The sequence below is a fragment of the Panthera tigris genome, chromosome D3 (assembly GCF_018350195.1).
Source record: "Panthera tigris isolate Pti1 chromosome D3, P.tigris_Pti1_mat1.1, whole genome shotgun sequence".
NCBI classification, from domain to species: domain Eukaryota; kingdom Metazoa; phylum Chordata; class Mammalia; order Carnivora; family Felidae; genus Panthera; species Panthera tigris.
In genome coordinates, this window is record NC_056671.1 from 54,568,397 (window position 1) to 54,583,356 (window position 14,960).

Below are 14,960 nucleotides of genomic sequence, written 5' to 3' on the forward strand. Positions count from 1 at the left end.
TCCATCCTCAAAAGCAGAATACACATTCTTTTCAAGTGCACACAAATACTCTCCAAAACAGATCACTTTTAGGCAACAAACCAAGTCTCAACAAATTAAAAAAGATCAAAGTCATACCATACATCTTTTCTGACCACAACACTAGGAAACTAGAAACCAACCACAGGAAAAAATCTGGAAAGACCACAAATACACAGAGGTTAAATAACATGTTACTAAACAATGAATGCGTTGACTGAGAAATCAAAACAGAAATAAATTACATGGAAACAAATGAAAATGAAAACAAAAGGATCCAAAATCTTTGGGATGCAGCAAAAGTGGTTTCAACCAGGAAATATACAGCAATGCAGGCCTACTCAAGAACCAAGGAAAAAATCAAATAGACAATCTAACTATACACATAAAGCATCTATAAAAGAGCCGCAAACAATATTTAAAACCAGGAGAAGGAAGGAAATAAGAAAGACTAGAGCAAAAATAAATGATACAGAAACTAAAGGAAAAAAAATGAACAAACAAACAAAAACATTTGAACAGATCAATGAAACCAGGAGTTGGCTTTTCAAATGATCAACGAAATTGATAAATCTCCATCCAGGCTCATCAAAACGAAGAAAAAAGGAAGAGAGGACTCAAATAAACAAATCATAAATTAAAGAGGAGAAGTAACAACCAACACCACAGAAATACAAATAATTTTAAGAGAATATTATGAAAAATCATATGCCAACAAATCACATATATCATAGAAGAAATGGATACATTTCTAGAAACATATTACCTGCCAAACCCAAAACAGGAAGAAATAAAAAAATTTGAACATCTCAATGACCATCAAGGAAACTGAATCAGTAACCAAAAACTCCCTCTGCCCCTCTCCCACTCACACACGTGCACTCTCTCTCTCATAAATAAATAAACATTAAAAAATATATTTAAAAAACCTCCCAACAAACAAAGTCCAGGACCAGACTTCTTCAGAGGTGAATTCTACCAAACATAAAAAGAAGAGTTAATACCTAATCTTCTTGAACTATTCCAAAAAATAGAATATGAAGAAAAACTTCCAAATCCATTCTATGAGGCCAGCATCACCCTGATACCAATATTAGACAGCACAAAGAGAGAGAGAGAGAGAGAGAGAGAGAGAATGAATTACAAGCCAGTATCTCCAATAAACACAGATGCGAAAATTCTCAACAAAATACTAGCAAAGCAAATCCAACAATACAGTAAAAAAAATAATTCACCACATCAAGTGGGATTTATTCTTGGAATGCAAGGTGTTTAATATTCAAAATCAATCAACGTGATACATCAATAAGAGAAAGGGTAAAAACAATTTCAAGAGATGAAGAAAAAGCATTTGACAAAGTACAACATTCATTCATGATAAAAATCCTCAACAAAGTAAATTTAGAGGGAACATACCTCAACATAATTAGGCCTTATATGAAAAATGCACAGTGAACATCATACCCAATGGGGAAAAACTGAGAGCTCTTCTCCTATGGTCAGGAACAAGACAAGGATGTCCACTCTCACCACTTTTATTCAGCACAGTACAGCAATAAGACAACAAAAGGTCAGAGCAATCAGAAAACAAAAAGAAATAAAAGACATCCAAAATTTTAAGAAAGAAGTAAAACTCTCACTATTTGCAGATGACATGATACAATATACAGAAAACGCTGAAATTTCACCAAAACAACACTAGTTCTGACAAATGAATTCAGTAAAGTCACAGCATACAACATCAATGGGCAGAAATTCTATATACTAATAATGAAGCAGCAGAAAGAGAAATTAATAATCCCATTTACAACTGCACCAATGATAAGATAACTAAGAATAAACTTAACTAAAGTGGTGAAAGACCTGTACTCTGAAAAGTATAAAACACTGATAAAAGAAATTGAAGATGAAACAAAGAAATGGACAAACCATACTCATGGATTGGAAGACCAAATATTGTTAAAATGTCTATACCACCCAAAACAATCTATACATTTAATGCAATTCCCATCAAAATACTAAGAGCAGTTTTCACAGGACTGTAACAAGAAATTCTAAAACTTGTATGGGGCCACAAAGACTCCAAAAAAGCCAAAGCAATCTTGAAAAGGAAAAGCAACACTACAGGTATCACAGTTCCAGACTTCAAGTTACATTACAAAGCTGTAGTAATCAAAACAGTATGGTACTGGTACAAAAATAAACACATAAATCAATGGAAGAGAGTAGAAAACCCAGAAATCAACCTGCCAATTATATGATCATTACTTTTCAACAAAGGAGGAATAAATATACAAAAAGTCTCTTTAACAAATGGTGTTGGGAAAACTGGTCAGCTACATGCAAAAGAATGAAACTGAGTCATCCTTACACCATACACAAAAGAAACTCAAATGGTTTAAAGACCTAAGTGTGAGACCTGAATCCATAAAAATCCTAGAAGATGGCATAGGCAGTAATTTCTCTGACATTGGCCATACCAGAATTCTTCTAGATAGGTCTCCCAAGGCATGGTAAATAAAAACAAAAATAAACTACTGGAATTACATCAAAATAAAAAGCTTTCGCACAGTAAAGGAAACAATCAACAAAACTAAAAGGCAATCAACTGAATGGGAGAAGATATTTGCAAATGGCATATGATAAAGGGTTAGAATTGCAAAATATATGAACTGATAGAACTCAACACCCAAAAAACAAATAATCCAATTAAAAATGGACAAAAGACATGAACAGACATTTCTGCAAAGAAGACATAAAGATGACCAACAGACACATGAAAAGATGCTCAACATCATTCATCATCAGAGAAATGAAAATCAAAACAACAAATAAGATATCACCTTACACCTATCAAAATGGCTAAAATAAAAAACACAAGAAACAACAGGTGTTGGCAAGGATGTGGAGAAGAAGGAACCCTCTTACACTGCTGGTGGGAATGCAAAATGGTATAGCCACTATGGACAATAGTATGGAGGTTCCTCAAAAAGTTAAAAATAGAACTACTCTACAGTCCAGTAATTGCACTACTGGGTATTTACTACCAAAATACAAAAGCACTAATTCAAAGGGATACATGCACCCCTATGTTTATTGCAACATCATTCATAGACAAATTACGGAAGGAGCCCAAGTATCCATTGATAGATGAATGGATAAAGATGTAGTGTGTGTGTGTGTGTGTGTGTGTGTGTGTGTGTGTGTGTGTGTATATATATATATATATATATATATATATACACACAGTGGAATATTATTCAGTCATAAAAGGGAATGAAGTCTTGCCATTAGCAACAACATGGATGGAGCTAGAGAGTATCATACTAAGCAAAATAAGTCAGAAAGACAAATACAATAATTTTACTCTTATGTGGAATTTAAGAAACACATGAGTAAAGGAAGAAAAAAGAGAGAGAGAAACCAGGAAACAGACTCTTAACTACAGAGAACAAACTAATGATTAACATAGGGTGTGTGTATGGGGGGGATAGGTAAAACGGGGGATTAAAAAACATACTTATCATAATGAGCACCAAGTAATGTACAGAATTGTTGAATCACTATACTGTATGCCTAAAAATAATATAATACTATATATTAATAGTGTAATTAAAATAAAAAACCTAATATAAAATAAAATAAATTGACAGAAAAATAGTGCTTAGGAATTCATACACATATATTTACATATGTAAAAAACATGTCTTAATTTACATATAAACATACTGATAAGATAAATATGGGTGATTTAGATTCTTTCCTTTCTCTTTATCTGATATTTTATACAGGAATATAAATTAAATTTTAATCAATATTTTTGTTCAAAATGCTGTAAGCAGCATTTGTGAAAAATTCTTACTTGTAGGCTTCTAGGCTTGCTTCATCATTATGAATATCTTTTTCCATGTCTTGTTTCATTTGTTTAGCCTTCAATTTGGCATTCTTAGAGTTTTCTATAGCTTCTGCAAGTTCTTCCTGAATTTGTTTGTATAATTCCATTACCTAGAAATGAAAAATATTATTGTTAATATATACACTTAGTAATTAAAAGAATCAAGCAAGAGTAAGATCAGAGAAAAGACTTAAATTTAGAGTTGTTCTGATTTTTTTTTTAAAGTTCTTTACATCAGTTTCCTCCCATATGTAGTCTATTGAGCACAGTAAAGTTTCAGGTTTGCATTAGCCTGAAAGACATCAATGCTAGAAATGTATAAAAGTTACTGAAGAAAATAACTTCAATATCCCAGGTAACATGAGCAAAATAAAAGAATTATCTTTTCACCTATAGGAGAATTGCTACTTTTTGCTATTTTTATCACTGAGACAATATTACTTCATTGTAGAAAAACCAGAAAACACAGATGGAAAAATAAATAAAATCACCTGTAATTCTCTCAGGAATAACCACTATTAATGAAAGGGTCCAAAATATTCCATTGTTATTGTTTTTATTAATTATCAAATATAAACAATCTCCCTTCTCTCTCCAGTTCTCCCCCCCCTTTTTTTTTTTTGTCACTGCTGGAAAGTTAGAGGGAGAGGAAGAGAGAGCACTAGGGAGTGAACAATCCTTTCCCCAGTGGGTAAAGTGGTGGACTGAAATGAAGCAAGTGCCTCCTGGAAAAAGCAATAATGTTCATTAATTTCTAGAATAGCACAGATGGTAGTAACCTCTATAAGACTCCCCTTTAGGAACAGGAGTCTGGGCATATGTATCTTAGCAGAGAGCAAGGAGTATGCAGGGACGATGAGCTAAGCAAACAAGAGGTCAGGAAACATAACAGAATTCCTAATATCAAATATCCCATGTCCAACCTGTCAGTACCTTTAGAAGAGGTAACCCGTAGGCATTGCTGGGGTGGTGGGCTCCCTGTCGAGAACGAGACAAATTCATCTCAAGGGCAAGCTCTGGATTGGGCCCATGTGGCACTGGCATATCCTTCCCCCATTGATACTCCAGCCGATTGTGTAGAATACTCTTGTGGCTCTATGGTGTTATGGGGCCAAGCTGCTTGATGAATTTGAAGGCAACAATGAGGCTGTGAGCTTGATTTGCAAGTAGCTATGCACTAGGGCTCAAGTACATTGGCTAGAGGTCTTGCATCATTTAAGCAATTGGTTATTTCAGCAGGCCTCTAGCCAGGACCTCAAAACTGAGTCAAGACAGGGGCACCTGGGTGGCTCAGTCAGTTGGGTGTCCGACCTCAGCTCAGGTCATGATCTCAAGGTCCGTGAGTTCCAGCCCCACATTGGGCTCTGTGCTGACAGCTCAGAGCCTGGAGCCTGCTTCAGATTCTGTGTCTCCCTCTCTCTCTCTCTGCCCCTCTGCCCCTCCCCCACTTGTACTCTCTCTCTGTGTCTCAAAAATAAATAAATGTAAAAAAAAAAGTTTTTTTTTTAAAAACTGAGTCAAGACAGCAGAATAAAACAAAACAAATTTATATGATAAATGACTATAAACAAAACACTACATTATACTCTCCCCTAGCAATCACAATCTGTTTTCTGTCTTACAGACTTACGTATTCTGGATTTTCCATACCAATAAAATCATAAAGCATGTGATCTTTTGTATTTGGCTTCTTTATTTAGCATAATCCTTCAAAGTTGATTTATGTTGTGACATGTATCAGTATTTCATTTCCTTTTATTTCTTCCTATGGTATAGATATATCACATTTTGTTTGGTCGTTAATCCGACGATGAACACTAGGCTATTTCCACCTTTTGGCTAATATAAACAGTGCTGCTATGAATATTTATGTAAAAACTTTTGGCTTTGTTCTTTAAATATCAGTTTTCAATTCTTTGTGGTATATAATCCTCAAGAGCAGAACTGCTGCTAGAGCATATAGTAATTCTACGTTAACCCTTTTGAAGAAATGCCAAAGTCTTCCACAGCATCTGCAACCATTTTACTTTCCCACCAGCAAAGTACCACAGTTCCAATTTTCTCCACACAGACACCAAAACTTGTTATTTTGTTGTGAGTGGTATCACATTGGGGTTTTTGTTTGTATCTCCGTAATGACTAATGATGTTGAGCCTCTATCGTTTCATACATTTGCTGCCCATTTGTATGTATGTCTTTTGGAGATAATCTATTCAAGTCCTTTGCCCACTCTAATTGGGCTGTATGCCCTGATTTGTCACATTTAAAAAGTTCTTTATATATTTTAGATACTATGTCCTTTCTGAATGTATAATTTACAATTGTTTCTCTCTCATTGTTTTTGTTTTTGTTTTTTTACTTTTTTGATAGTACCCTTTATCTTTTTTGCTTTTTTAATTGATATATAGTTGACACCCAAAGTTAAATTACTTTCAGGTGTATGACATAGTGATTCAACAAGTCTATACGTTATCCTATGCTCACAAGTGTAGCTGTCACCATACAATGTTTTTACAATATCATTGACTCTACAACCTATGCTGTACCTTGTATCTCAGCGACTTATTTATTCTGTAAATGGAAGCCTGTACCTCCCATTCTTCATCATCCACTTGCCTATCCCTCTACCCCCACCCCTCTGGCAGCCATCAGTTTGTTCCCTGTATTTACAGGTCTGTTCCTGCTTTCTGTTTGTTGTATTTCTCGGATTCCACATAGAAGTGAAATAATACAGGATTTGTCTTTCTCTGACTGGTTAATTTCACTTAGCATAATATCCTCTAGAGGTCCATCTATGTTGGTGCAAATGGCAAGATCTCATCATTTTTATGGCTGATATTCTACTGTATATACATGTACCACATCTTCTTTATCCATTGACCTATCAATGGACACTGAGGTTATTTCCATATCTTGGCTAATGTAAATAATGTTGCTATAAACACAGGGGTGCATATATCTTTTTATAGGGTTTTGTTTTCTTGGGGTAAATACTCAGTAGTGGAGCTACTGGATCATACGGTATTTCTATTTTTAATGTTTTGAGTAACTTCCATATTGTTTTCCACAGTGGTGTCCCAATTTATATTCCTACCAACAGGGCATGAGGGTTCCTTTTTCTCCATATCCTTGTCAACACTTGCTCCTTTTTGTCTTTTTTATTCTAGCCATTCTGACAACTATAAGGTGATAACTTATTGCAGTTTTTTCACTCCCCTGATGATTAGAGATGTGAAGCATCTTTTCATGCATCTATCGACCATCAGGCTGTCTTCTTTGGAAAAATGTCTATTCAGGTCTTCTGACCACCTTTCAATTGTATTACTTGTTTTTCTGGTGTTGAGTTATGAAAGGTCTTCACATATTTTGAGTATTGACCTTTTATCAGATACTGATGGTGCCCCTTAAGCACAAACGTTTTTCATTTTTTAAATAAGATACAATTAACATATAAGTTTCAAGTATAAAACATAATTATTCAATGTTTCTCTATATTGTGAGATGATCATCACAGTAAGTCCAGTTAACATCCATCACCACACATAGCTAGATGTTTTTTGTGATGAGAACTTTTAAGATGTACTCTCAGCAACTTATAAATATGCGGCACAATATTATAACTATAGTCACCATTGCTACACATTAAATCCCTCTGATTTATGTATGTTATAACTAGAAGTTTATCTATTGACTCCTTTTTCATTCATCTTCTAACCCCTGCTGCCTGTGGCAACCACCAATCTGTTGTCTATGACTATGAAATTGTATTTTATTTTGTTTCTTTTGATTCCACATATAAATGAGATCATATGATATTTGTCTTTCTCTGTCTGACTTATTTCGCTCATCATAATGTCCTCAAGGTCCATCCCTGTTGTTGCAAATGGCAAGATCTCATTCTTTTCTGGCTGAGTAAAAATCCACTGTATGTATATACCACATCTTCTTTATCCAGCCATCCACTGATAGACACTTAGATTGTTTCAATATCTTGGTTATTATAAATAACGCAGCAATGTACCAGGGGGTGCACATATGTTTTCAAGTTAGTGTTTTTCTCTTCTAACAAATATCCAGAAGTGAAATGGTTGAGTTATATGACAGTTCCATTCTTAATTTTCTGAGAAACTTCCATACTGTTTTCCACAGCGGTTGCACAAATTTACATTCCCACCAACAGTACACAAGGGTTCCCTTTTCTCCACATCTTTACCAACACTTATTATTTCGTGTCTTTCTGATAATAGCCATTCTGACAAGTATGAAATGATATCTTCCTGTGGTTTTGATCTGCATTTCCCTGATGATTAGTGATGCTGAGAATCTTTTCATGTACTTGTTGGCTATCTGTATGTCTTCTTTGGAAAAATATTTATTCAGGTCTTCTGCCCAATATTTTTTTCAGGTTGTCTCTGCTAAGTTCTTTATTTCAGATATTAACCCCTTATCAGATTTGTGATTTGCAAATATTTTCTCCCATTCAGCAGACTGTCTTTTCATTTTGCTGGTGGTTCCTCTTGCCGTGCAAAAGCTTTTCACGGTGATTTAGCCCCACTTGCTTGTTTTTGCCTTTGTTAGCTTTGCTTTAGGTGTCAAATCCAAGACAGCAAGTAAAAGGAATAAACTAGATATCTCTGTATCAACAATAGTTTGATATCTTAAAAAAATCAGATTAAAAAACAACTTGCAGAAAGTTATACGTTTGATACTATTTAAAGAATGAAAAAGAAACCATGTATTGTGCTAAAATATATATATATGTATAAAAATATACAACTTTCACCTAGAAACAGAATTTCATGATAAGGTTGTCTTCGGAGAGCGAGGGAGGAAAATGGACTGGTTGAGGAAAATACAGAACACATTTAGCAACTCTAAATAATCAAAAGTAATGGCAGGTATAAATGTGCTCACTTAATGGAAGGTATAAATACTTTATTTTTCTATACTTGCTCATTTAATGGAAGGTATAAATACTTTATTTTTCTATAACACAATCCCACAATAAGAGCATTAAATATTAACTAATCATTGAAAATATTTTATACTTTATTATCATAAACAATGAAAGTGACTGATATATATTTGCCTTCTTCTGCAATTCAATTTACAACTTCAAATATTACCATGTTGTTTTAAATCTCCAAAATTTTATTAATAAGTTGACTATTGCCCCTAAGTATAAAAGTATACTTATACCCCTAAGTATAAAAGGAAAGAAGACACAGTTTAAATGAATATCAAATGACTGTATTGTGTGTAGTATAATATTCCTTTGGGAAATAAGCAGCAGGTCAATTTTCAATGAAAATGAAACATTTAAAGACGCTAATTTCTTTTAGCTGAAACATTTTTTATAACTATCTATAAATCTATAAGATACATATCCATTAATTTACCTCAAATTTTTTTAGATACAATTCTTTCAGAGCTTCAAGTTCTTGGTTCTGCTTTGAGTTAATTAGAGGACCGCGTGCATTCATGTAGTCTGTGTCTGCTTGAAGCTTTGCATTAGCTTCTTCCAATTTCACCTTTTGTTCCTCAAAATGTTTTAGCTGATAAGCTCTATCATCAAGATGCCATCGTAATTCTACAATATCTCTCAAATAGGCCTCATGTTCTAGACATACAATAACAAAAGAAAATCTGATTTTAAAACAAAAGCTCCAGAAGGCAATCTTTATTTGTAAAAGAGAAATATGAAATACTTTAGATTCCAAAATTACTTATCTGTGAAGCTTCCTAAATTTAATATGAATTATTTTAGTATTGCCTTATAAAATATATTGCTTTCATCATTTATCATCAAAGGGATTAAAATATATGTATTATAAGATAATAATTGTACAAATCCTGCTTATAACAACCAATGTATATACAGGGTTACATACAACCACTCTATGTAATTACAAAAATGAGAAAAACTGCAAGAGTAGAGGCCTTTAAAATCATCTAGAAGTAAAACGATGAGATAGGAGTTATAAATATCAGAAAGAAAAAGGAAAAAAATAAGTACGATTTTCTGTTGATACAATTATATATCAAAACACAAAAGAATCAACTAAAACTTACAGGTCAGTAATATGAGCTATTAAAAAAGTGGCTATAAGCCATATTTAAAAAGTGGCTATAAGCCATATTTAAAAAGTGGCAGTAAGTCACTGAGTTCCAAAGCATTTGTTACAAAGAATTATTATGGTAATATCTGACTAATTCACATGACAAAACAATGCAAAACAAAATTAGAAGATTTAACATTGTGTTATTACTGAGGTCTTCTTCCACAGTAGAAGCATTCTTGTGAGCCTTTATATGGGACACAATTATCTTCCTACTCCATCCTTTCTCCAATCATAGGGAAGTACCCATGGAGCCAGGAATGTAGGTTAAGGGAAAGACAGAGAATCTAAAGAAACAGGTACAATGAGAGTACCAGGGGAATCTGAGTCATTAGTTCATTTGTGCTTTCAGATGCTGCTTGAGTATAATAAATATAGTATATGTACTCTCCTTTATTTTTTTAAAAATTTTTTAATGTTTATTTATTTTTGAGAGAGAGAGAGAGACAAAGAGAAAGAGAGCAGGAGAGGGGCAGAGAGCAAGGGAAACACAGAATCTGAAGCAGGCTACAGGCTTCCGGCTGTCAGCACAGAGCCCAATGCGGGGCTCGAACTTGTGAACTGCAACTTATTTCTGGTTATCTTTTTTGATAGGAAAATGAAAAGACATTTGCTAGATTATTGGCTGCATAGTGCCAGTGGCTGTCATTCTGGGGAGGGGGATGCAGTGACCAAGTAGGGTTATAAATACCACACCCTCATTCTTCTCCATTATCTCCCTTGGTCTCTTACCACTGAACCCGTTGGTTGCACTAGCAGGAAGCCAGAGTACCAAAAATATCTTTGATGCAGTCTATTATGAATAAGCTTCATGGACCAAAACACAAAAGATACAAGCGTGAGCAGGCTGGTTAGGGGGATGGATGGATCTGGAGGAGTTACCACAAGATATCTAGAAAAATTGAATGTCCTTAATTTTCTTAAAATTGTAAGTAGGATTTCTTATAATAAATTATCCAAAATTCTTTAAACATCATATTTAATATTAAGGCTGTTAAGGAGATTAAAAGTTTTTCCTGTCACATAAATTGGATACTTTGAGAATTTAAAGACTACATGAATATATAATTCTAGAACCTGTAAAAAAAATTCATAAAATTTAGAAATTATATCCTAAATATATCAATATGAAGGCAATATATTCCTGAAAGCACATAGTTTTTCAGGAATACTTTATAAATAGGAGGTACTTAAAAACTACATAGTAATAATGAATTTAAATTTCATTGCATATGTTAGCCACTTAAATAAAATAAAGCAGAAGAACATAAATTTGCTTTTTAAGTAGATTTTTAATAGTTTTTAAAAGATCTTTAAGTAGCTCTTTAAATAAAAGACAGCCCAAGCAATAAATTATCACCAATGGCAGGAATATATTCCATCACTGAAAATGCATTTATAAAGTTTCTAGAATGTCCACACATGTATCTCAATTTAGTTTTATTTTGGCAATTCCTTAAGTAGAACTTCATATAAACCACAAACTACAGTATGCACTCTTATAAAGGCTATATGAGATTATACAGAAATCAGCAAAATATTAAACAAAACCAGCTCCCACTGATTTTTCTACTACTAATGACAAGGAAGGGCTTCCAAAACATTTTCAAAAATTGCAGATGACTCCCTGTGGATGTGAATATGAATCTGCTCAAGACCCTACTGGAATCCAGAATTTCCCAGAATTCCCATTCCATTCCGACCATATTGTATGGTTTTGGTTGTCTCTAACATACCAATATATATGCATGTATGGATTTACAAATTACATAGCTATGCTATTATATTAGTAGAGTATGCACATTTTAAATTCTATTCAAAAACCTTGTTAATCAGAACAAACTAACTCCAAGCCTGAATAAAACATCTGTAGAAACTAAATATATTGTAAAATGTATTACTTTAAATGCATGGGTAGAAAAATGTCTATCTGAGTTTAGAGCAATTTTGCATAATTTTTGGAATTAACTCTTTAGTAAAGGGTAGCAAAGTGCATAGACAAAGGCTAAGTTAAATTCATCCAGTCTAGGCTCTGGGAAATTTCCTGCTTCTTGAGTTCTGCTCCAGAAGGGAGTAAACAAATGGTGAGGTCAATCTGTGAGCTCAGTATTACTTTAAAAGGAGGAAATACTCATTAAACCTACATTTTATTTTATTTTATTTTATTTAAATAACATAATTTAGGAACCACTGGATACTGTATTTTATTTGGTGCAATAAAAGCAAAATTAAAAACCCAAATAATCAAGAAAGAAAATAAAAAGAATAAAATTTTAAAATGTAAGTAAAAGTTCTGGGGTACCTGGCTGGCTCAGTCAGTAAAGCATGCAACTCTTGATCTCAGGGTTGTAAGTTTGAGCCCGACATTGGGTGTAGGTATTACTTAAAAACAAAATCTAAACAATGTGTTAATGGAGTACCTGGCTGACTCACTTGATAAAGCACGCGACTCTTGATCTTAGGGTTGTGAGCTCAAGCCCCACACTGGGTGTACACATTACTTAAAAAAAATGTTTTAACTATATATAAATATATATATGTATATTCATATATATGTATGTGCACACACACACACGTGCGCGCGCGCACACACACACACACATATATATATATATATATATATATATATGAATATATAAGTTATTTATTTTGAGAGAGAGAGGAAGAAATAGCAAGCGGGGGAGAGGCAGAGAGAGAAAGACAGAATCCCAAGCAGTCTCCTCGCTGCCAGACAAAGCCCAACTCAGGGCTCAAACCCTCAAACTGCAAGATCATGACCTGAGCTAAGATCAGGAGCCATACACTTAGGGGTGCCTGGGTGGCTCAGGTGGTTGAGCATCCAACTTCTGCTCTGGTCATGATCTCACAGCTGGTGAGTTTGAGCCCCGTGTCAGGCTCTATGCTGACAGCTCAGAGACTGGAGCCTGCTTCAGATTCTGTGTCTCCCTCTCTCTCTGCCCCTCCCCTGTTCGTGCTCTACCTCTCTCAAAAATAAACATTAAAAAAAAATTTTTTTTAAAAAGACAGGCATTTAACTGACTGAGCCACCCAGTCACCCCTATAAATAAAAGTTCTAACCCTTTTTCGCAACTCCCTAAAATGTATACACACTACTATTTTAGAAGACATATAACAAAGGTGTATGTAAGTATTCTTTTTGACACATAATATTATGTCAATGGATGATAATGGCCCCCTTTTCCTCTCAAAAGTGCCTTAACTTAAATGATAGGTTTTTGAGTACCCTAATATAATCTACTTATAAAGCATGTAAATACTGAATTAAAAATTTTAACTGAATTAAAATTTATTTATAAACAAATTCCAGTCTCAGAAATTGTGTAGTCAGGCATGTTTGACAGGCATGTTTGGAGAATTAAAAAATCAAATGCCTTTAGATTATTTAATACTTTGCCACAGGTCTTTTACTCTTTAGTCTAAAAAGACAGTGTTTCCTTTCTACATATTTGTTACTTACCCCTTGGAATCTCTCAAGTCTTACTGCCTGTTAAAAGTTCTTAGTGAAATATACTACTGAATTGTCAAAAGCATATTCATGTTGCTAAAATATCACTTTAAAACTCTTTTATTTTCCCAGATTTAAATATGTGGCCAATGACAATAACTGGAAATCACTCAAATTTCTAAATATCAAGTACTCAAACAATGTAGTCATCATAGGAAATGTGCCAAATGTCTGAATGCCACCCTTGAGTACCATAAATACTATGGAATTTCCAACAAACACCAAACCAGGGAAGGTCCAGGTTTGCTCAGTGCAGTCCCAGTTATATACTTGAATTCAGCATTATCATCAATAGCATCTATCAAAATTGCACTAATTTAGATACAAAACAATGTGGTCACTGTTGATTTTTTTCCCCAAGTTTCAACTGATTATGCCTCTTCAACAAAGTAAATAGCAACATGAAAAAAATCCTTATTATTACCTTTCTGCACAGCTAGTGGGATTTCTTGAAGTCTCCAAATTGACCAAGAATCAATTTTCATGTGAATCTTTTTCTTTCTTGACTTTTGTCGTTTTAAAGCTTCTTCAGCTTCTGCACGGTCAGTTTCTAGACTTTTAATGAGATGAATGGCCTCTGATAGCAATATTTCCATTTCCTGCTTTAATTCTGGACACCTTTCATCTTAAAATAGAAATATGTACTCACATATGTTAATGAATAAGGTTATAAACTAGGTGGTGGGAACATAGGTACTATCATATTATTACTGTTTTTTAATATTTATATGTTTAATAAGAGAATTTTAGAAAAATGAATTGGCCTTTTAAAGACAGCTCTATTATAACAGAATCCTAACATTAATTAAAACCTTTGAAGACAGATTTTTAAGTGAACATTTTATAAAATAATTAGAATAGCTAAATCTCAAGCAATAGCTTTATGTATAATATTTTACCTAAAGAAAAACTGCTTTATTCCCAAGCTATATTATAGAGCTTTATTTTTAAATTATGCTTGTGTTTCGTTTCCTCTCATTCTATGACAAAAGCAAATAACAATGATTACATCAGACAAAGACTGAAAATCCTCAGATGGTTCCTAGAAATAAGACACTTTATTCCTTATCAGATAATAGCATCCCTAGTTAGCCTTGCCAGGAATTCATTGCTTCCAAATTCTGTTTATTCAGTTATAACACAAATTAACTCCTGTAATGAGATATATTTGTGATTCCTGGTTCACAGCTCTGAAATGCTATGGTTTAATGTTAACGGAATGATTAACATGGGTATTCATTCATCTATTTATACTAGAAACATGTAGAGAGCCTGTTACGTTCTAGGCAATATGTTCTCTCCCCAGAGATAGAGCAGTAAGGAAGATGGATACGGGTTCCACTCTGGTGAGATTTATACTTGTAAACAGTGACTTTTGCCAAAATGTGACATGACAAGAAGA

The 14,960-nt window shown here is 33.8% G+C and overlaps 1 protein-coding gene across 11 annotated transcripts in view; it reads right to left on the bottom strand.

Annotated features, from left to right (window-relative positions):
* CCDC178 (coiled-coil domain containing 178) overlaps positions 1-14,960 on the bottom strand; it is a 463,104-nt gene that overhangs the window by 363,168 nt on the left and 84,976 nt on the right. For all 11 annotated transcript variants that reach the window (XR_006210059.1, XM_042962674.1, XM_042962673.1 and 8 more), the window contains exons 7-9: positions 13,983-14,183; positions 9,313-9,533; positions 3,881-4,023 (exon numbers count right to left, since the gene is read on the bottom strand). Coding sequence is in view for 10 of the 11 variants with exons in the window: in XM_042962674.1 (XP_042818608.1) it covers positions 3,881-4,023; positions 9,313-9,533; positions 13,983-14,183 (565 nt within the window). In the remaining variant the exon portion in view is untranslated. The remainder of the gene's footprint in view (positions 1-3,880; positions 4,024-9,312; positions 9,534-13,982; positions 14,184-14,960) is intronic.